The sequence below is a fragment of the Mandrillus leucophaeus genome, unplaced genomic scaffold, assembly GCF_000951045.1.
Source record: "Mandrillus leucophaeus isolate KB7577 unplaced genomic scaffold, Mleu.le_1.0 Scaffold224, whole genome shotgun sequence".
NCBI lineage: Eukaryota > Metazoa > Chordata > Mammalia > Primates > Cercopithecidae > Mandrillus > Mandrillus leucophaeus.
Window position 1 is genome coordinate 4,392,654 of NW_012102299.1, and position 24,167 is coordinate 4,416,820.

Genomic DNA, 24,167 nt, shown 5'->3' on the forward strand with positions numbered 1-24,167 from the left:
TCATTGTGACTCAAGCCACAGAAGATGTGGGCTCGTGGATCACGAGGTCAGGAGATCGAGACCATCCTGGCTAACACGGTGAAACCCCGTCTCAGATAATAAAGAGGCAAAACAGCAAGCTAAAGAGTAAGGACATTTAATAGAGGTCTACCCTCATGCCTGAACTTTATGGGAAATAGTCAAGAAGTAGAATGCAAGCACCCCCACCCTCCAACGCAGACACACGCACACGCACACGCACACGCACACGCACACACATTTCTCCACCCAAATGTCCCGTAACTGCGTACTTCCAGTGGACCACTTACCTCCAGTCCTATCCTTGAGCAGAGCTTCAGTCCAGGCAGAGTGTAGCAATTATGATCTTGTCTCAAGCAGCTCTCCAAGGGCACTGGTTCAGCCTTAGCTTGGTCAGGGAATAACCAAAAGATTGAAGTAATCTCTGCCCTCTGTACGACAGTTCCAGGGTGAGTGCAATGATGCTGAGATAAATCATATCCTACCAATATCAGCTTGGGAGAATCAGAAATGCTGGACCCACTCTTGGGGAGGTATTTTATCTTGAGGAGTAGTTCAAGGTTGGTTGAAAGAAGATGATTGAGGGAGACAAAAATGTTCATGCCAGACTCCTGGGTCAGTGCTATTTCTACCATAGAACTCTCGTGTTGGCATGAAGGGAAAACCCTGGGTTGAAATCAGTTATTCTGCAGTGAGTAAACAGAGCCAAAGGGGCTCTTTGTAAGGCTTGTTACACACTGAAGCATGCTTTACATTTTTCGCAATTTAGTTTCTAAAGTGGATTAAGCAGATTATACTATTTAAGCCTTTAATTCTTAGAATTTATAGAAACTAAATAGATAAACATAGAAAACTGGAAGTCATCTTAAAAATCATGTGTCCTGGGCTGGATACAGTGGCTCATGCCTGTAATCTCAGGAAATTAGGCAACATAGTGAGGTTTCGTGTCAGCAAATAATTTTTAAAAATTAGCCAAGCATGATGGTGCACACCTGTAGTCCCAGCTACTCGGGAGGCCAAGGCGGGAGAATGGCATGAACCCGGGAGGCAGATATTGACGCTGTCTCTTATACACATCTAGATGTGTATAAGAGACAGCGACTGCACTCCACCTTCGGTGGCAAAGTGAGACTATCTCTAAACATTAAAATAAAATAAAATAAAATAAAATAAAATAAAATAAAATAAAATAAAATCATCTGGCCCAACCCTTCATTTTACAGATGAAGTAACAGATTCAGAGATATTGAATGGTTTGCTTAAGGTCACTCGGCAGGTTGCCAGCAGAGCCAAAATTAGGATTCCTCTCTGCTGACTTCCGGTCTTACACATCCCCTTTTACCAAGTCTCCCTCCTTCCTCACGTCTAGTAAGGAAGTTTCTGTGGCTCTGAAGACACCAGCCAGGGAGTATGGAAAGAATCACACAGAGCAGAATGATAAAGAGGCTTCCATGCTAAGGCTACGGAATTAGAGAAGCCACGAGGCCACGAAGAGCGGCAAAGAAGACAGCTTTTCATTATGACTCAAGCCACAGAAGATGTGGGCTCAAGATTGGTGTCTGTGTTCACTCAAATACAACCACGATGTGAATGAAATCTCTCCTCTTTCCTAATGACCCGTTTCTCCCCAGTCATCAGTCTCAGATGCAGCCAACTGAGCTTCTTTCCCAGTACATAGCCTGCACTTTTTGGGCAGCCTGCTTTCGTCAGTTACGATTGTTTACCTAGAAGATAATCTTTTCACCTGAAGCTGCCAAACCCTATCCATCTGTCAAGGTTGATCCTAAGCGTCTGCTCTTTTATGTGGAGCTTTACTTCTCTCTCCTGAATGATATGCTTCTCACATAGCCATACCTGTGGATCACCTGTCTACTTTTCTCTCAGAAGGGGTGTCATTATTTGCATAAAAACAGGAGACAGAAACTTTGATGACAAGAAATCCCGTAACTTTACAAAGACTTGAAATAGTTATTCATTCCTTCATTCAATCTTTTAGTTTAACAAGCCTGGGCCGAGCCCTGCTTCTCATATTCAAACCACATCTTTTCCTCCATGATCAGCACAAATGTTACATTCTTCATGAATCATTCCCTAATTCCTCACCTGTAAGCAATAAATACTTCTCATAAATCAACTATTTATTGTCCATATTTTACCACCAAAAGTTTTTTTTTTTTTCTCCCTAGTAGACAGCAAATGCCCAGAGAGTAATTTTCTTCAGGAAAAATATCAAGAAAACATAACACCTACTTTTTTCCTATTTAAAAAAAATAAGATCAAAGTTAAGATTTACTGATCCTCTACTGACACCAAATTCTTGATCTCAGTGTAATATTTCATATGCAGAAATGATGAAGTGATGATTTAATTACATCTTAATTGGTTTTCTTCTCTCGTGGAGGATTTTCAAGCTATTAGCATTTGGCAGTCAGGACCATTCCGCTTACTCTCTGGACCTGGAAAAGATATTTGAACACTGAGCAGCAGGCAAAGCCAGGGTTGTTAAAATCACCATTTCCCTAAAGGATGTTAAAAGTCCTAAGGGAAAATATTTACAAGGAAAATCTGTTTTCTCTTTGGAATTTACAGATTTTTATTTGTCTATTTTTCTCTTCTTACATGTCTCACCCTTGCCCTGTCCTATGTGGCAGGAAGACAGATCCACTTGTCCTTCCACAGATGGATCCATCATCCAGTAACCTTTTTTAGCAAATGCCTTTCAGCTTATCAAAGTTTGTTAACAGATCTTCAACTGTCATTTGTTTATTTCTACTTTTAACGAATTCTTAAGAGTAACTTACCAGTTCCAGTTTAAACTGCTTTTGAAAAACAGCTATCAGGAAACTGCTACAGTTTGTAACCAGCTGCCATAATTTTTAAAACTTGGTGGGAAAATAAATTGAGTTAGGTGTCCTTTCTATGTGTTCTCACATCATTCTCCTTTGCACTTGATTCACCACCTGGTAATTGTCATGTTTATTTACTGCTATAGCCCTCCCAATGCTATAATCTCTTATTATATTACTATTGATATATATTGAAGAGCACACCCATGCCCTGTGTGCCTATCATGCATAGTTGGTAACTAGCCCACAGTAGCCCATCCAGGGCTCTCAATCAGTGTTTGATGAGTGAACAACCATATGGACAGCTTTTCTTACAGCCCTTATTGAGAGCCCAAAGTGTGCCAAGCAGAGTTAGTCACTGGGAATACAACAATCTATCAGAGACACACAGAGACACAGCTTGTTATGAGCTAAGCAGACTTTCAAGTTTAAAGAGAGAAACTAGTTCTGTTTTTCATACAAATGAGTTTTTATTTTGACTTAGAAAATCTCTTAATCTTCTATACACTGGTAAACAGTGTCTTCAGAACTCTGCCCCCAGAAAGCCACTGGGGGGAATACAGACATAACAGTGGATGATTACAGTACTATGAGAGAGGCACCATGAGGGGAAGTCCAGAGGTGGATGGGATCTTATGGGATTTAGTTGTTCATGGAAGACGTAGCAGAGGAAATGATGTTTAAGCCACTACAGATGAGTGAGAAATAATCAGTCAAAGATTTGGAAGGAGAATTTTCCAAGAAGAGGGACACTACGAACCCAGAGGGGAGACTGAGTGGAACTGAGACAAAATTCATCAGGACCATATTTTAGAAAACAGCAGAGAGTAATGAGATTTAAGTCTGGGCAGGTAAACCACGAGCAGTCAGGCAAGAGCTTGTGAGTCATGTTTAGGAATTTGAACTTTATCCTTAGACCAGTGGGGAGCCTTTGGAAGTTTTAAATCAGAGAGGGATAAGATCAGATTTGCATTTTAGAAAGATCACTCTGGCTGCAGTGTGGTAAATAGATTAAGGAGAGCAGGAGTTCACAAGAAAATTTCCTACAGCTGTTTTCCTTTGTACATTTAAATATGTCCCCTCCCTTCCCCCGCCCCCCCATACACCTCTACCTACACACAAGCACACACCTTTTCAGAATTTCACTTGTCTTATATAAATTAAATTGACTGGTGGCCTAATTTGACCCAATTTCAAGATGAAGCCCTTTCATGCTTGAAATATTTATTTATTTAGGAAATCATGGTTAAGCTCTACTTTTGCTTACTTTCTCATTCTACTTCCATTCCTGTTTCTTCATATACATATGCTTGTTTTTAAAATTAGAGAACAAGAAAAAAATTAAAAGTAGTCAATTATTAAGTCTCATTTCTCCACGTGGATACTATGACTATTAACATTTGGTGTATAAAATTTTTCTAATGAATTTATATTACATGAGTAGAATCATTATACAGACTGTCATACAATCTGCTTTTTTCATTCGAGAGAATATCATGAGCATGTTTGCATTCTAATTATTCTCAGTGGGCATATAATATTCTACCATATGATTGTGTTGTAAGTTAATCTATGCCTGTTAGAAATTTTGCTTTGAATTTAATCAGACCATCGTTTATCTGGAGTCTTAAAAAATCTGCTTCACAAAATTAAGATGACATTCTCCAGGCAGCTCTTTGTGTTGGATGCTGTGGTATTTGGAGTTTTTAGCACTTTTCAGTAACTTTACCAGCTAATCAAAATAATATCAGAAAAGTATCTTCCCTTTGGGAAGCTTTCTGCATTAGGAAAACTGTTTACTTAAAATAAAATAAATGGAGATGCCTAAAGGAAGAGGGTCTTGATCAAAGTTATTTGTTAGGATAAACTAAAATGGAAGGTTTAAGGACCATAAATAAAAACGACTGTATCACTCCAGAATGACTACAAAAATAATTTACCTTGAATTTTTTAGTCTTATTCCGAGAAAGTATAAAGAAAAATCAAACATTTTCATTTTTGATGGAACTCTTTTTTTTTTTTTTTTTTGAGACGGAGTCTCGCTCTGTCGCTAGGCTGGAGTGCAGTGGTGCAATCTCGGCTCACTGCAACCTCCGCCTCCCAGGTTTAAGCAATTCTCCTCTCAGCCTCCTGAGTAGCTGGGACTACTGGCTCGTGCCACCACGCCCGGCTAACTTTTTGTGTTTTTAGTAGAGACGGGGTTTCACCATGTTGGTCAGGATGGTCTCGATCTCTTGACCTCGTGATCCTCCTGCTTCGGCCTCCCAAGGAACTATATTTTTTTCTTAACTTTGTTTCCCATTCTGTTTTAATGTCATAATGAGTCTAACAAGGTCACTTTCTGATACCTTTGTAGAAAGAACACTGCATTAAAAGTTAGGATACTTTAGTTGCTAGCATTGTCATTGATCATGCTGGGAGGATGTCATAGAGCTTTGTGGTCTGATTTCTGGTGTAAGACAGAAATGAGGCCGGGTGCGGTGGCTCACCCCTGTAATCCCAGCACTTTGGGAGGCTGAGGCGGGTGGATCACGAGGTCAGGAGATCGAGACCATCCTGGCTAACACGGTGAAACCCCGTCTCTACTAAAAAAATACAAAAAACTAGCCGGGCTTGGTGGCGGGCGCCTGTAGTCCCAGCTACTCGGGAGGCTGAGGCAGGAGAATGGCCTGAACCCGGGAGGCGGAGCTTGCAGTGAGCCGAGATCCGGCCACTGCACTCCAGCCTGGGTGACAGAGCAAGACTCGGTCTCAAAAAAAAAAAGACAGAAATGAGTTTAAAGTCACATTACATTACTTATTATTTTTAAATTTCTTAATTGTAAATGAAGTTATTGATGCTAAACTCATTATTTTCAGCGTATATTAGTTTGCCAGGACAGCCATCACAAAAACTACAGACTGGGTAAGTTAAACAGCAGACATTGATCTTCGACTGTTCTGGAGGCCAGAAGCCCAAAGTCAAGGAGTCAGGTTTGTTTTTTCCTGCAGCCTCTCTCCGTGGCTTGCAGATTGCTGCCCTCTTACTATGTGTTTATGCAGTGTTTCCTCTGTGTGTACTCGTTCCCCTGGTGTCTCTCTCTGTGTCCTAATCGCCTCTTCTCAAAAACAAACAAACAAACAACAAACCAAAAAACCACCAGACAGATTGGATTAGGGCCCAGCCTTATGGCCTCATTTTAACTCAGTTTCTTCTTTAGAGGTTTCATCTCCAAATACAGTCATATTCTAAAATACTGGTTGTTAGTACGTCAGAATTTTGGGAGACACCATTTAGTGCAAAACACATGGTAATATGTAATACATTTATTTCAGGTCTCTGGCGTATTACCTGTTTAATAATAGTAGCAACTATTATTACTTGACCTCTCTGAACTTCATTCTTCTCATTTGCAAAATTGGGATATTAATATCTGCCCAGTCTACACATGATGATGACTTAAGATTATTTATATTAACATTCTTTGTAAATTAAATGGTAGAATACTCTTGTGCATTTTAGGCATACACGCATACACTCACTATCTTCTCTTTGAGAATATGCAAATTGCGTCCAGGCATTTTAGGCATATACACATATTCTCACCGTCTTCTCTTTGAGAATATGCAAACTGCATCCAGGCATTTGCTATTAGCTTCTTTTTACATTAAAGCTGGAAGTTGGAAGGGTGGGACTTAGGCTCCTAGTCATCTTCCTTTTATTTTTATAGGGTCTCCGCATCCTCAGCTCCTAGACACACACATTTGGTAAGTTTCAAGCCTTTCCCACAGTACTTCCTTTGCTCACATGGGGCAAGGAGCAACGATTAGTGAAAGTGGAACAGAATCTCTCTGCCTCACTGTCTCCAAGTAGAGGCAAATGAGATTTCCTCTAGTGCCTCATGGGAGTGTTTCCAAATAAAAAAGAACAAAAACTGCTTATATTATTTCATAATAAAACCACATGTTTTTCTGGGTAGAAAGAGTAGAAATGGCAACTCTCAGATGGAAGGCTATATTCATTTTCATGACTTGGCTAAAATTTCTCTCTGGCTTAAAATTGGGCTTGCTATGGAGTCTTCAAAATAGGAAACGTTTTAAATGAACAGAAAGTGAGTCTTCCAGAAATATGAAATGTGGAAGTGTAGTACCTTATTGGGATGCCCTACCAACTGAATTGTAGAGTGTGAGTATGCAGGTTGATTCCATAACACTCAGCACTCAGGGCCAGGTGGAGACCCGGTTGGAAGGAGTAGGGTATACTGGCACGTATTGCTCAGTAAGATTGATCTGATCCAGCTCTCTCATAGACCATCCTATGCTACTGGAACAAACTAGCAACCTAGACTTTCTCTTCTCTCAGATGGAGATGTTTCTGGAAGGAAATTTTAAGAGCTACAAATCACTCAATTGCTTTACAATGTTCATGTGCTCCCCAAAATAAAACCGAATACGTGCTTAATTTTCAAACCCCTCCCCACTTTGGCATCAGACTACCATGTTAGTATTCTCTGCTCTTTCAAACCCCGCTCCCAACACCGGTACTCCCAATAAACTAACTCTCAACTATAGATGACGCTTTTCCTCTGTGTCTTACTCGTGGTGAAATGCCCTTCCCAGCACCTCTGCCTGTTGAAATCTCATCTGTCCATCAGGGGCTGTTACAGATGCCATATCTGTAGTAAGATCCCCATGAAGACTTTCCAGATCCATCTATTCAGAAGTTCTTTCTCCTACTTTGAATACGTACAGATTTCTTTTTACTTCCCTTAAGGGCCCTTGCTTAACACCGAATTATAGGTATTTGCCTGATTTCCCACCCCATCCCCCAGATTCACGACTGAAACGCAGGAATTATCTCGGATTTCTCCCCACGGTTTCCACCTACCCAATGCCCAGCACAGGTCCCTCATTAAATGTTGCTCGGGTGGAATGGGAAGATGAAGTACAGCAGCCTGAGCTTCAGAACCTCTAGGAATAGAAAGCTTGTAGTCCTCTCTGCAGACAAAGCAGGACTCCATATGTGGAAGTGCACAGTGGGAGTCTTTTCTTAGCACAGACCAAACATGCAGCTGCTACACTCTGCCACACTATAACATTTCAAGGGGGAAGGGAGCCAATGTAAACCCACATATACACAAAATTGAAATCAGAAACCCTCAGTTTTTTTAACCACCGAATATAATTTCACAGTCTATTTGATATGATTTTTCTAGGCTGTGGTTCAATTCAAGGCAGTCTCTTCATTTAAACCCCAATCCTCTAGTACTCTTCTATACTTATTAGCAGTCGCTTTGCAACTTTAATTTGCGTTATTCTGAGTGGCGTGGAGGAAGTGATGTCTGCCACCAACTTTTGGAGAGGTGCATTTTGGGTCTGACTTTTTTATATGCACTTATTAAAAATGGTAGACTCTTAACTTTCCTGCTGAAGAAGGAAGATTGTCCACTTAGTCTCAGGCACAGTGGACTACACTAAAAACATTATTAACTTTGGAATTAGAAGACCAGATTTTAGCTCGTCTGTCAGAACCCACGTGACCCTGAGAAGAACACTTTTCACTCTATACTTATCTTATTCATGTAAGTATATTAGGGAAGCAGATGTCACAGCAGGTGAAGAGCTATTTCAATGTCTGCATTCGGGATTCTGGGATCACTTAGGTCATTATTTTATAATAAAGTCATTCTTTCATCAACGTTACTGAAGTTTACTATATATATATATATACACACACACATTATATATATGTCAACAAATAGCAGACAGCTGATTGGTTTTTTGAGCCACTCTGAAACAGACTGGAAGGTTTTTGGTTGAAAGAGTTTGAAAAATGTGAAATACATTGAAAAGTGTGAAATACAATGTCCCATTTACAGAGATTAACTGTTACAGTAGTACATTAAAAAAAAAAAATCTGAACGCTGTATCCTAAAGAAATATGTTTAACTCTTACTACAGTTCCTCTTACACTTTGTTAATTATAAAAGCATTTTTATAAGTCTTATGAACATCTAGGGCAATACATTTCTTGGCAAGATAAGGGCTGACTAAACATCAAAATAAACTTTTTTTTTTTTTTTTTCTGTCCTTCTTGGTTGCTCTAACTTATTTATAATAACGGATTGCTCCTTCATTTAGGAAACTCTTCTCTGGCTTTCTCTCTGGGAAAAGACCTCAAGCTTTTCTCAAGTGAAGACTTTGCTTGATATCAGATCTCTTATCAAGGTTCTTGACTGCTAAGAAGATGTACTTATTTGGACACCTTTTCATTATATCAAACACAAACTAGCTCAAAGTGAAAAGAAAAATTTCTCCAACCCACAACCAAAATTTGCAGCCACCTAAAGAATACTGTTTCCATTGCTATTACCACCATATTCCAAGTTAACTAGTTTTGAAATTTTAAGTATGCCTTTAACTTTGCATTTCCGTTTGACCAACTTACTTCTTCTCTGTTATGTGAGAAAGAGAAATACAATGGTTTCCCCAAAATGTTGCCTCTTCTTCAGTATCCCTTTACTCCCAGTTTGTCCTACAACAACTAGGCTAATGTTTCCACAACTAAAATGATATTATCAAGTTTATCATAGGCCTCCAGTCTTACACTCTTCTCCCTGCCAATGAGGAAGTTCTTCCTGCCAATAAGTGAAGTTTTACTTCACATATGTTAGTTTTTATTTTTCACAGTCCTTTTTGGAATGAGAGAGATATATTTTCATGACTACATTCACAAACATTCACATATAGATAATACATAGATATATCTATCTGTTTCCCCTTTTCCAGGAATAAAAATCAAAACAACTCAGCTTAGAATCAAAGATCCCCATAATCCAGTCCTGTTCTACCTTGTTTCCCATTACTCTGGAATCGAAACCTTCCACATGAGCCAGGTTATCCAAAACACTATCTTATAAATACATCTGAGACATTTCTACTGTACCATTATGATGCTATTCTGCAGCTAGGACATCCACATGTTTTCTGTTTGTTAAGACCCTCAGTCCTACTTTCTCAGTGAGGCCTTTCCTGAACCTTCCAGATTACTGTATTTCACATGTCTCCCAATTTTGACAGCATTGTGTTGCCTGCCACCCACCCATTCTGCCCTGAAAGCTTGTAAATTCCCAGTTCCTTTTTTTTTTTTTTTTTTTGAGACAGAGTCTCACTCTGTTGCCAGGCTGAAGTGCAGTGGCACGGTCTCGCCTCACTGTAACCTCTGCCTCCCGGGTTCACGCGATTGTCCTGCCTCAGCCTCACAAGTAGCTGGGATTACAGGCATGCGCCCCCACACCTGGCTAATTTTTCTATTTTTAGTAGAGATAGGGTTTCACCATGTTGGCCAGGCTGGTCTTGAACTCCTGACCTCATGATCCACCCGCGTTGGCCTCCCAAAGTGCTGGGATTACAGGCATAAGCCACCATGCCCGGCCAATTCCCAGATCTTGATATTAATAGTCCGTGTATGTCTTCTTGTCCTAACTGGGCTATATTTAATAAAAGATTAGGATCCTGTCACATTTATTTTGTATCCTCAGACACTTGTCATCTATCACAGTTCTTTCTATGCCTGAAGTGACCAGCAAACCTGTTACATAAACAAGACATGCAAAACTCACCTCTACTTGGAAATCGTGGTGACTAAAATCCCAAGTGTATATTTGTGAATGTTTATTTTAATCAAAGAGGTAGCTTCTAATTATACTTTTCCTGTTAATATTATAGGCAGGTCCTTTATCCACCTGTAAAATGAAACGGTGGGACTATATGATGTAGATAGTCTATCCAGCCCTAGTCTTCTATAGTTAATTGCAGTTAATATTTATAAGATCAGTGCAAGAGCCACAAAAATAACAGAAGTGATGCAACCAGATATGTTTAGTCAGTAAGTAGATCTCTCCCAAATTTCAGCTTTCTCTAGAATTTACATGGACTAGAACTTTCTTTGTAATATAGTTTCTTGGCTGAGGTACAAAGAAAATGTTTGAGTTTATGTTTAACCCGTATATATGGCAAGGATATTTCATATACTGTACAGCCTGAAGGTTTCTGCTGTGGCTGGATACTTATAAAAGTGCAGGTGTGATGCCAGAGGAATTTATGGAACATTGAAATGAAAGAACTCTATCGTCAAAACCACCTCTTTAGTAAGAGCATGTGGCCTGTCAGGTTAGGAGTACCCATTAGTGAGCTTGATGGGTTACATACCTGCAGAGACCTTAGTCTCTTCTTAAAGATTCCTCCAGGAGGGGTCTTTGGAATAAAATTCCCCTTGGCTTGCAGCCACGATGCATTCCTTTGCATGAGGTGAAATGAGTGTTTGGAAATAATTTTTGAAGTAAATCTTCCCACTCCTATAAAAACAAGAGTTTAGATTTCACAGAAGAACGTGGCATGTTTATACCAAAAAGGTACAAGTGGAAAGGCTTTTGATTTGCTTGTTTGCTTTTCTTGCATTGCTCACAGTAAAGTGATTTGAGTGGAATGTTAAGTTTGTTTCATAAACACAAAATGGAAGGGAGACCAAGCGTGTTGGAAATTGTAATGACAGAATTTATCTGTACATTCACTAAACCCGAAAACCCTCCTCAAATCATCAAAATGGCCAAGCTATTTTCAGTGTTACCCTAGTTACAATTTTCAACAGGCCAGGGCCCAAATGATTACTTCTTCTCCCTGATCTATATGCCCCCATGCAATCTACTCAGGAAACATGTGGACTTATAGGAGAAGCACTAAATAAACCCATACTTTGATTCACAGTTGCTTATGACAAGCATTTTATGTCTGATGCTTTGCCGTTTCACAAAACCATGTTGCAGACAAACCCACAAACTTTTGAAATTTTTTTTTCATATTCTCAAGACCAGAAAAATCATTCCCCGGCCTGCATTAAGCTATTTCACTGCTGATTTTCAAGAAGGTATCTTAGAAACAGAAACCCATAGTTAATTGCCATTTTGCTATCGTAATTGACAAATTCAAAAGATTGTGACATATAGTTTGAGGAAAAAATGTGATCTGGCTGCTAATGGTTGCAGAGACATAACTGATAGTGAACAATTAGGAAGCTGGCTTTTGGCTCTAGTAACTTGATGGCCCGCTAAAACTTTTTTTTTTAATTGAGTCACTAAGGAAAGACAATATTTTTCTCCCTTTATTATAATGAAAACCAGGAAAAATATGAGTCAGGTGTTATCACAACAAAATTTGTTTTTGTACCCTAAAGTTCTTTAAGGCGAACTCTGTCCCTGGACAAGTTTTGACTTGATGCTATAAATTATTGTTTGTATCGTAATATACACTTGTCAATAATTATCAGCCACTTTCTGCACTGGTCCTGAAGTGGAGGTAACGGCTCCCCTAGCTTTTTGAAACTGTTCTCTTGGGCAGACACTCAATAAATGGCCAGTTTTATTTCTCTTATTTTTATTACTAATATTGTAAAATGCTTTGCGAACTGTATAAAACATACAAACTGTATGACAAATGCAATTTTAATTATTGGCAACCTCACAAGTTAGATTGTGCTCAGCAGTACAGGGGTCCTGTGTTAGAGGAGTAGAGTTCTGTGTTCACATAGACACTGGCTGGGTCATGTATAAGAGGAGTAGAGTTCTGTGTTCACAGAGACACTGGCAGGGTCGTGTGTAAGAGGAGTAGAGTTCTGTGTTGACACATAGACACTGGCAGGGTCGTGTGTAAGAGGAGTAGAGTTCTGTGTTCACATAGACACTGGCAGGGTCGTGTGTAAGAGGAGTAGAGTTCTGTGTTCACATAGACAGTGGCAGGGTCGCATGTAAGAGGAGTAGAGTTCTGTGTTCACATAGACAGTGGCAGGGTCGTGTGTAAGAGGAGTAGAGTTCTGTGTTCACATAGACAGTGGCAGGGTCGTGTGTAAGAGGAGTAGAGTTCTGTGTTCACAGAGAGACAGTGGCAGGGTCGTGTGTAAGAGGAGTAGAGTTCTGTGTTCACAGAGAGACAGTGGCAGGGTCGTGTGTAAGAGGAGTAGAGTTCTGTGTTCACATAGACACTGGCAGGGTCGTGTGTAAGAGGAGTAGAGTTCTGTGTTCACATAGAGAGACATTGGATTTCTATTTATTTATTTTTCAAAATCTGACATGAACTAGATTCTTTGGATGTTAAGGTAATGACTACTACAATAGTCATGGGATGCTGGCAAAACTAGAGTATGAAATTAATGATGACTACCTTCAGAATAAACTTTGAAAAAGATTAAAGCTGATTCCAAAAACAGTAGCAGGAAGCAAATGTCAGCAAGGTCTTGGCCCACACTGCTTTTCGGTAACCATTAGTCATCATCTGACACCTCAAGGGAGAGTGTTGGACAAACACTGCAGAGGTTAAGATCCCTGCCCAGTTATTCAGTCTTACCGTGTCCTAGCATTTAGAACCAAAAACAACAGCAACGTACCAATAATCCATGCACACTAACTTCGACCCGAGGCAGAGATGACTTGTCTACATTCCATCACTACGATAATGTGCTCTCCTTCTTACCCAGCAGCCATTCAAGTTTTGGCTGTTGCCTTGGTAGGAAGTTAGACAATACACAGATGACTTGTGCGATTCTGTCCAATTAAAAGCACACACTTATTTTTGGCTAGTACTTGATAGTTGGTTTTTTGTTTGCTTGTTTGTTTGTTTTTAACATAAAGGGCATTTCATTTTAAATAGTCTCTACTCAGAAATAGTATGTTTAAAAGTTCTGTTTCTTCACTTTAATGTTTTCCTTACCCAGAAAGATGGTTTCTATTTAGATAAGAAATTTTCTAGAAAGCTGATGGAATCTGTTGTTTCACTGAGCTCCTAAGAGTATCCTCATTTCGCTGTGGCTATTCACCATCAGTGCTTAACATTAAAATGTAAACATCAGATTAAAACTTCACTAGAGTGTTTAGAAAGAGCAGGAATCTATTAATCAGAATTGGGACCATAAGTAATTGAGGTAAAGAGCAGAAGCAGTTTGGCAAAAGAAAGCACTTGAAGAAAGCAGATTCTTCCTTTCCAATATACTCCACGGAGGAAATGGTACTCTTTAGAAATGTCATTTTCCATTTAATCCGTATCAAATTGCATTTTGAAAACTATAAATATTTATAACTATGACTATATTTTACAGTAACATTCCATAAATGCAAAGATAAGTTCATTTTCTACATTAGCATGGCCACCTAACTCGTGAATTAACATGTCTTCAAAGCTAGAAAGTTTAAAATGTTCTGCCTTGAGAGGTAGAAAAGGAATATACTGTATAAAAATTTCCCTTACCATGGGAGTATATATTTTAAATAGGTTGTATCTTTTCTATGTCCCTGAGTTTCCTTGCTAAGGCAACTATTTGTATAGTTAGATTTTTGAAATGGAAACGAAAACACTCAAATAAAAAAGTGAAATATGCCAACTTTAGTTTGACACATTAGAAACCCAACATAATATAGTTACTGTAAATACAGTGAATGTAGTCCTGAGCTTCCCAGTAGTCAAGGCAAAAGGGGAAACACAATATATTAGGTAGCTCTCAATGGATGTAAAAATTAATTTTATAAATTCGCCAAGAGAAACAAACGATTATTTCTTATAACTGAATTATGAAAACAATTTCAAATATGGATCTTTTTACAAGTTATATTAATGTATTAACATCCTCAGTAATTGTGAAATAAAATGCAAAGTTATTTGCTATATGGCTATTATTTTACTGCAAAAATCTGACTGTTATTTAGAACTGTTTAGGAATTTCCTAAAATAAGATTGAATTCTCATTCAACAGCCCGTTCTTTACATTTAAAGACTGTAATTTACAGGATTTAGTTTAATTCAGTAGGTTAAACAAACTGCTTCCAAATATTCTTTCAAAATTTAATGTTTTGTAAATTTTAAGAATATTCTTTTAATATATTGTTCATGTTGTAAGAAATGTATTTATTCATTTGGTTCTGTGAAGAAAAATTAACCCAAGTTGGCAAAAATTCGAGTAAATTTGGAGACTTTAGCAAGTAATGAAATGTCTACAAACGTGCCTTGTGACATATATATGCATACGAGTATATACACACACTCATCTTACAGGTTCATCAAAGGATGAATTTTCTTGTTTAGTATGATATACGTGCTGTAATTTGATGACTTCCTTTCTCTCTAGCTGTTGTGCTTATGCTGCTAGCCAGAGCTTAAAACTTATACTGTGGCTTAGAAACAGGATGTCTTCAGTGTCAGCTTACATTGTCACTTGGGGGTTAAAAATCTCTAAAGTTACTATATTGTGAAATCTAGGTAAAAAAGCCAAGGCAAAAACTATAACACTTCATTAAAATGTAATGGATAAATTCCCAAAGTTAGGGTAACAAAAGTAGAAAAAGAATTCATTCATTTATTGAAAATGTTGATGTTTGAGAATAATGGAAATTACTTATTTTAGGCTTGATGTTTTACTCTGATTGTACAAAAAACCTTCAAAAGAGTAAAAAGTGCTGCCAAATATTCTGTTTTAGAAGTTTTAATGTGCTTTAGAATTGTTATCTCCTTTTCTTTGTTGCACGTGCCTTACAAGCTGTTCTTAATTTCATATTCAAACTATTTGAGCTACATGTCGTAATTCAGAAAATAGGGAACTTGTACATTTTCCATGCAAAATGTTTGGAAATTTTAGAAGTGTTTCCTTTTGTGTTATGTGTTTGCCTTCTGAATTAAGAAACATTATTATAGCAAGGATGGGCAAAATGGAGACCAAGAGAAAGGAATGGACGCAGGGAACGGAAGGAAAGTAAAACAGACAACTGACTTATGCTATGCTGCATTATTTTGCAAACTAAAAGCATCATCTCTGACCTGATTACTGCAGTGCTCTTCTGCCCGCGAGGAAGATCTATTTTCCACAAAGAAGTTTGAATTATCGTTTTCAAATGTGTATCAGAGCTGATTATAGCCCTCCTTAAAATACTGTTTCCTTGTGCACTTAGAATGACATTTCAACTCTACCATAGCCTGCACAAATGATCTGTCCTTCTCTAACTTTTAACATTTCCCTCCTTCATCTCTGCTCTGCTTTGAAAGCACACCAAGGCTTTTTCCACTTCAGGCACCTTTCACCTTTCACATCTCTTGGGCCTGGAATGCCTTTCCTCCGCTTCAGTTCATGCCTGGCTCCTCAACTTTGAGGTCTCAGCTCAGAAATTACATTGCAGAGAGATCTTCTTTGATGAATGAATCTAAAGGGGTTCTCCTTCCAGCCCAGTCCCAGCCAGTGCTCACAACTTTGTTCATTGTTTCTTCATAGCACTTAATACAATCTGAAGTTACTTTCATTACTTATGTATTGACTTGGGATGTATCCCCTTCTATGAGAATGTCAACATTTTTTATAGAAAGCAGGGCCTTTGTCTGTCTTGACCACGTAGGTATTCTCTTTAGTGTCTGATACGGAGTTGGTGCAAAATAAATATTTGCTGAATAAGTAAATGGGTGAACTAATGAATTGGGGCATGGCTGGAGAATTGGACCTATGTGTGTGTTCTTGAATAGACAGGTGGTAAGTTATAAAACTTACAGAAGTTCAGTTTCTCTGGAAAGAGTTGGTATAATGGCAGAGAGGAAGAAGTGATGCTAGGAAAACCAGAGCCAAATCCCAGAGTTCTTGAATGTCGTGGAGTGGAGTGTCTGAAACCTCTTTTCTGGTCAATGGATGGCTACTGGTGATTTTTGCATAGTCAATGCGTGCTTTAGCAATCCCTCCTTTATTACTAGCTATGGAAAACTCTTTCTCTGTCAGAGGAGCCTCATTTACACACAGGTTCAAGAACAGTGTAACTTCTGAATGTCAGCAGGCTGTTGATTTAGTCAATGTTCATTTCTTTTTCCATGCAGCGTGACTACCGCATAGTCATGCTTCTGGGCTGGCAAGAGAAAATGCTTGCCTTCGTTCTTCACAGCTTGAGAGGAAATGGCCCGAGCCTTCTTGCAGGCATTTTTACCAGTATTTCTGACATCTCAGTGGCCTCCTCTAAAAGTCAATACCATCTTCATGTCAGATTATTCCCCTTTCCTCCATTGTTCTTTATGTCACAATTTATTTTTCTAATGCATAGAGTTACCCCCATATCAGAGTTACTCGCTCCTGTGGTTTGTTTTAATTAGGTCTTAAAGGAAGTCCAGTCTGAAGCCTTTAAATGTAGTGTGCTGTTGGTTTGTTTCATTGGAGGAGTGGGTAGGTCCTTCCTTAGCTGAAACCTAGCACTGACAAAGCCTTGTAATGACCGCCATCCAATCATATGACATTATATGTAGCATGCACATGTTTATGTGGACTTTTCTTACCACTTTGGATGTGTGTATTTAATTTATAAAATGGAAGACAGAGATATCAAGCTTCCAGTTAAAACAGTGGTTTATTTTATAGACCCTGGCAGCAAATTCTAGTTTCCTAAACTGATTCACAATAGTTTAAAAGCCAGGGCCAGTTCATGAAGTTTTATGGTTCAGCCTTAAGTCATGGAATCTTTTTTATAGATTGTAGTATCTTCAATTCTGGATTATAAAGGAGGAAAGCACCAAATAAGCAAAACGTCAAATTTGAGAAAAGGACCCAGTTTGTTGACATTGACTGTTTTCAAGAGCTACTGAATCACATTCATTGTGATAACCACATTGGAAGCTGTCAATATGAGTGATGATTTCAGAGAGGTTTTTATTAAATGTACAAACTTTTAGTATCTCATAGCGGAGGTCCGAACCCCTGCGCCCTGGATCAGTACCAGTCCTATTAGGAACGGGGCTGCACAGCAGAACATGAACCTTACCACCCGAGCTCTGCTTCCTGTCAGAACAGTGGAGGTCTTAGGTTCTCACAGAGGCGCCAACCCTATTGTGAAGTGTGCATGTGAGGGATCTAGGTTGTGTGCTCCTTGTGAGAATCTTGCGTGATGATCTTAGGTGGAACAGTTTAATCTTGAAACTATCCCCGTACCCCATCCATGGAAAAATTGTCTTCCATGAAACTGGACCCTGGTGCCAAAAAGGTTGGGGACCACTGCCTCATAATTTATGAAGCATACTCACATGTAATATACCTTTTAGCTTATGTATACAAGATTTACTTCTTACCAGTTTTTTCTCTTTTCTAAGACATATCGTAGATATACTCTACATGTAAAGTAGGTAGAAAATAAAAAGATTAATATACCATATGATCCATATCCACAGAAAGCTCTAATGGGAGAAGCAAATATACTGATAAATATATACAGTACAGAATGGTAAGCACCAATAGAGGAACAGGGTTGAGATTGCATGTGGTGCCTAACTATGGCTACAGGGATGGGAAAGGGTCTCTTAGAGAAGGTAGGATTTAAGCTTGGCCTTATAGGACATGACGTATTTCAGTAAGAAAAGACAGAGGGACAAAGGTTCTCTAAGTCAGTGGAATATCCTGAGCCAAAGCATAAAAGTAGGAAAATTAAGAACATAAATATTTATTTGTATTCCATTAACTTTAACGTCTAGTGCTGTAGAATCTAACCTGTTTTACTCATAATTTGTGGATTGGCTGTTACCCAGAGAAAGTTTTCACCAAAAGTACCTACTCTATCCTCTTAAATGATGTGTTCATGGGAGCTATAAACTCTACTCTTTGTTAATAGGAACATATTCACATCCTTGAAACAGATCATTTATATATTGTATGCTATTATTTATTTTTTTCTAGTGCTCTAGTGACTGCTGAACACATTCATACATATTTCACAATTGAATCCTTCCAAAATTCTCCATAGTAAGTGACGGTATGTAGTTCTTTTGAGCATTTTTTCTTTAGGGAAAATTAAAGCACCAATGTTTAAACAACTTTTTCCAGGTTCACTTGGCCAATAAATGCAAACCCACACACAATTTTGAACCCATTCTTTATACCTATATAGTTATTACTATGTAGATGCATACAATTCATATTTATCTGTATTGATATGTAAGAGATTGAGAAAATTAAAGTTGAGAAAGGTGAAGTCCGAAATTAGTGATTTTGACAGTCAAATTAATTCTGGGTGCACAGAATTGAGGACAAAAGTAAAAGTGGCGGGAAGAGCTCATTTCAGGCAAGATTTAATGGAAGCAAAGTCAGTAGCTAAGAATATGCAAATCACTTTTAAAAAGGGAAGGCTTTACTATTATGGGATGAAGGTAAGGATGTCAGGTCTTAAAACAGGGCAGTTTATGTTTTTGTGTTAGGAGTCTTTATATTTCACAAGACTGCAGGGACTGGGCACTTGTGAGTCTACTACTTCTATTTTTTAATAATTGAGGGCAAAATTGTCAAAAGCAGACGCAGCTGAATCTTACATGCCGTTCTGTAATTTTATATTGCTCAATAACAATTAGTTTTCATTTCTTCACACTTTAAAATGAATTGAACATAGTTTAGATTCCACCATGAAAAAGATAACTAATGTGAATTTTTATTTTTCTGATGTGAGGTAAATGTATCTGTCTATTGAAATTCTCCACGACTAAAGCATATGTAAACATGTGAAATGGGTGGATCACGAGGTCAGGAGATCGAGACCATCCTGGCCAACACGGTGAAACCTCATCTCTACTAAAAATACAAAAATTAGCTGGGCATGGTGGCGGGCGCCTGTAGTCCCAGCTACTCAGGAGGCTGAGGCAGGAGAATCGCTTGAACCCTGGAGGCAGAGATTGCAGTGAGCCAAGATCGTGCTATTGCATTCCAGCCTGGCAACAGAGAGAGACTCTGTCTTAAAAATAATTTTAAAAAATGTGTTAAAATGGGTAAATTAATTCCATTAAAAAAAATGGATCATTGCTTGTTACATGGAGATCACTGTATTAAGTGGTTTAGGAGACAGTTGGCAGTGTCTGTGTAGTGGTGGTTCAAAATTATTTTTTATTAATGAGAATCAAATATTAATGAGAATCAAAGTTGTAAGTTTGGAATAAAATATCTCAAAGCTGTGTGGTAGAGCATTATGTGCTGTTCTTAGCATCTTCATGCATTGGAATAATTTATCCTTTTGATTTTTTGGAAAGTTTTGTCTTATTTTAATTGACGCATAAGTATACATAATTATGTGTACAGGTGTTGTTTCCATATGTGTATTCATTATATGATGATTAAATCTGGGTAATCAACAAATCTGTTGCCTAAAACATTTACCATTTATTTTGGTGACATCATTAAAAATGCTTTCTTCTGGCTATTCTGAAATATATAATACAAAATTGTTAACTCTTGTTATCCTACTGTGCAACAGAACACCAGAAATTTTTCCTCTTCTTTCACTGTAACTTTGTACTCTTTGACCAACCTCTTCCTGTCTCTCCCTTTCTTATGTTTCTCTCTGGCAGTCACCATTCTACTCTCTACTTCTATGAGATCAACTGTTTCTGATTCCATGTAAGAGTGAGATCATGTGGTATTTGTCCTTCTGTGTCTGGCGTATTTCACTTAACATAATATCCTCCAGGTTGATCCATGTTGTTGCAAATGATGGGGTTTCATTATTTGTTATGGCTGAATAATATTTCATTGTGTATATGTACCACATTTTCTTTATCCATTCATCTGCTGATGGGCACTTAGGTTGATTTCATGTCCTGGCTATTGTGAATAGTGCTACAGTAAACATGGGAGTACAGATATAGCTTCGACATACTGACTTCATTTCCTTTGGAAATATATACCCAGCAGTGAGATTGCTGGATCATATGGTAGTTCTATTTTTAATTTTTTGAGGAAACTCCATACTGTTTTCCATAATGGTCTTACTAGTTTACATTTCTACCAACAATGTATAAGGGTGCCCGTTTCTCCACTTCCTTGTCAACGCTTGTTATCTTTTATCTTTTTGTTAATAACCATTCTAAGTGGAATGAAGTTGTATTTCATTGTGGGTTTGACTTGCATTTCCCTGGTGATTAGTGACGTGGAGCATTTTTTCACACACCTGTCGGCCAATTGTATATCTTCTTCTGAGACATGTAATTTCAGATCTTTTACCCATTTTTTAACCTTTTTTTTCCTGCTATTGAGTTTTTTGAGCTTTTTATATATCTTATATATCCTAGGTATTAACCCCTTTTGGATATGAATATATAGTTTACAAGTATTTTCTTGCATTTTGTAGGTTGTATCTTCACCTGTTGATTGCTTTCTTTGCTGTGCAGAAGTTTTTTACTTTGATGTAATCTCATTTGTCTATTTTACTTTTATTGCCTGTCTGATAAAAAAAAAAAAATCTTAGGCTCCTAGTTTCGTTCTTAAACTGTGAGATTTTGGATTGATCTTTGTATTTCTCTGAGTGTGATTTAGAAATATTTGCCTTCATTTGGTCTTTTTTTGTTTTCTCTTTAGCTTAACCAGCTCGAAAAAGCAATGGAAGCAGCTCACACATTTTTCGTGGCAAACCCTGAGCACATGGAAATGCAGCAGAACATTGAGAATTACAGAGCAACAGCTGGTGTTGAAGCATTGCAACTGGTAGACAGAGAAGCCAAACTGCACTTGGTAAGCTCTGTGGACCCCTGCCCTCACCACAGGGAGCTAAGTGCTCCTAAGTTTCATTTGAGTCGAAGCAAATTTCTATGAATGGATATCTCATAAAATTTATTCTCAAATTTTAGTAACATTTTTAGACTTTCAGAGTTCTCAGAATATAATGATCAGGCCTGAAAAAATTGAGATGATTTTTTAAAATTTTAATTAAAATTTTAAAAGTTGAAATAAAAAAACTAAAAAATTAAAAATTTTAAAATTAAGAGAAAATAAAAATTAACCTAGAAATTTGATAAAATGTGATAAAAACTAGAACATCATATAATTATCTATAATCTTCTCTGAACCTTTCCAATACTTTTATTTTATACCTAGGAGGTGAGGCCAGTGTAAATTGTTCAGGATTATACTGTGATTTTCCAGCTCCCAGTCCAGTGGTTTGCCCATTGTACCTATACATTTCAAACTGAGGTTTTAAAAAGTGGTGTAATTCTTTGTATACACTAAACATTACTTGAAATCACATGTTGAAAGCCCTTTTTTTTTTTTTTAAATTTTTGTTTTTGTTTTTGAGACAGAGTCTTGGTCTGTCACCCAGGCTGGGGTGCAGTGGCACAATCTCGGCTCACTGCAACCTCCACCTCCTGGGTTCACACCATTCTCCTGCCTCAGCCTCCCGAATAGCTGGGACTATAGGCGCTTGCCACTACACCCGGCTAATTTTTTGTATTCTTTAGTAGAGACGGGGTTTCACTGTGTTAGCCAGGATGGTCTCGATCTCCTGACCTCGTGATCCGCCCGCCTCGGCCTCCCAAAGTGCTGGGATTACAGGCGTGAGCCACCGCGCCTGGCCTTTTTAAAAAATTTTTGACATCACCATTCTCAACATGTAGCCTCCAAAATTACTGCAGAAAAGGATAAGGGAAGACTTTAGGAAACATTTTTTTTTAAAAAAACACAGGCAAGGCCTAAAAGTGGATGTCACTTCCACCGACATCTGTTGTCCTGCACTTGTTACATGGCCCTACCTATAGGCAAATGATTTCAAAAATACAGTCTTGCATGTGCTAAGGGAAAAAACCGAAACTGACTGATCACATAGCAGCCTATTTGCTCAGTAAGACCCCTCTCACTTGTAAGTATTTGAAGCCAGGCATGCTGTTCTTTATCTCCCAGTGCAACTCTTCTTCATCCCTCCTCAGCACAAGCAGTCAGTACCCCACCTACCGAAATGATCCTCAGTCAGCATAAACTATTCTCTGAAACTAAGAGGTTGTTTGTTTGTTTTGTTTTTTGTTTTGTTTTGTTTTGTCTGTTTCATTGCAGGAGAGTTACAATGCAGGAGTTAAACATTATGAGGCTGATGACTTTGAGTTGGCTATCAGGCACTTCGAACAAGCCCTAAGAGAATATTTCGTTGAAGATATAGAATGCCGAACCCTATGTGAGGGGCCTCAGAGATTTGAAGAATATGAGTATTTAGGGTATAAGACTGGTCTGTATGAAGCTATTGCAGGTAAAGCTTACTTTTTCATTTTGTTTGTTTCTTGATTATAAAAATACTACTTGCGATTTATAAAAAACTATTCCAGCAAAATAGAAGAATATATTGTAAAAATAAAAGACTCTCATGTGTCTATCCCAGCCTATCTCCTATAGAGAAATTTATGTAGTTAAAATTTTGGTGACTGTCTTCCCAAGCTTTCTCAGGTCCTTATGTAAAATATTTGTGTATTTATTTATAGTTATTATTTCATTTCTTATAAAATAGGACAATACTATATATATTGTTTTTCAACTTTTGTTGTTTTATTTTATGCTTAACAATATATTGTGGACTTCTTCTCATGTAAGTACATAGAGTCGTTTTATTGTATTTAATGGCTGGGTAATGCTCTGTTGTATAAACACATCGGAATTTAATTGACTAGTCCTTTACTGATGAGTATTTAAGAGGTTGAAATTGTTCATTATTATAAACAATGTAGTAGCGAACACTTTGGTATAGTCTTCAACTACTTAAAATGTTTTGTTATTTAATAAGAATTTAATATATTACAAAGCAGCATTTAAAATAGTAGGTAATGCACATTATAGAATAATTTGGGAGATTGGCTAGTTAACCACTTATGAGGGGAAAGTGGGTTCTCTCCTGTATACCTTACACAAAAATAAGTTATATTTGTAATAACAATATAAGTGTAAAATATAGAACTGTTAGAAGAAAATGAGGGAAAATATTTGTATAATATTAGGAGAAGAAACGCTCTTCTTTTCTTTTTTTGAGACGGAGTTTCGCTCTTGTTGTCCAGGCTGGAGTACAAAGGTGTGATCTTGGCTCACCGCAACCTCCGCCTGCTGGATTCAAGCAATTCTTCTGCCTCAGCCTCCGGAGTAGCTGGGATTACAGGCATGCACCACTACACCTGACTAATTTTGTATTTTTTGTGGAGATGGAGTTTCTCCATATTGGCCAGGCTGGTCTTGAACTCCTGACCTCAGGTGATCCGCCCAAAGTACTGGGATTATAGGCGTGAGCCAGCGTGCCCAGCAGAAAAGCTCTTCTAAACATGACAAAAGACAAGAAAAATAAAAAACAAGTTAAAAACTTTACCTAAGATTTATAAGTACAGATTTATACAATAAACCAAGCTGATCTACAAACACAGATAGAAAGTATTGCAAAATATTTTGTAGGCAAAGTGTTAATATCTTTCATATTCAAAGAGAGCCTGTAAATTATTATTGTTCATAGTAATTTACTTCTTAATTATCAGTAGTAATAATAACCAATGC

At 37.9% G+C, this 24,167-nt stretch overlaps 1 protein-coding gene across 1 annotated transcript in view; it reads left to right on the forward strand.

Annotated features, from left to right (window-relative positions):
- The window catches only part of P3H2 (prolyl 3-hydroxylase 2), a 183,045-nt gene that overhangs the window by 140,145 nt on the left and 18,733 nt on the right, over positions 1–24,167 (forward strand). Inside the window, exons 2-3 of the mRNA XM_011981357.1 lie at positions 21,231–21,383; positions 22,698–22,887. Coding sequence (XP_011836747.1) covers positions 21,252–21,383; positions 22,698–22,887 — 322 coding nt within the window. The 5' untranslated portion in view covers positions 21,231–21,251. The remainder of the gene's footprint in view (positions 1–21,230; positions 21,384–22,697; positions 22,888–24,167) is intronic.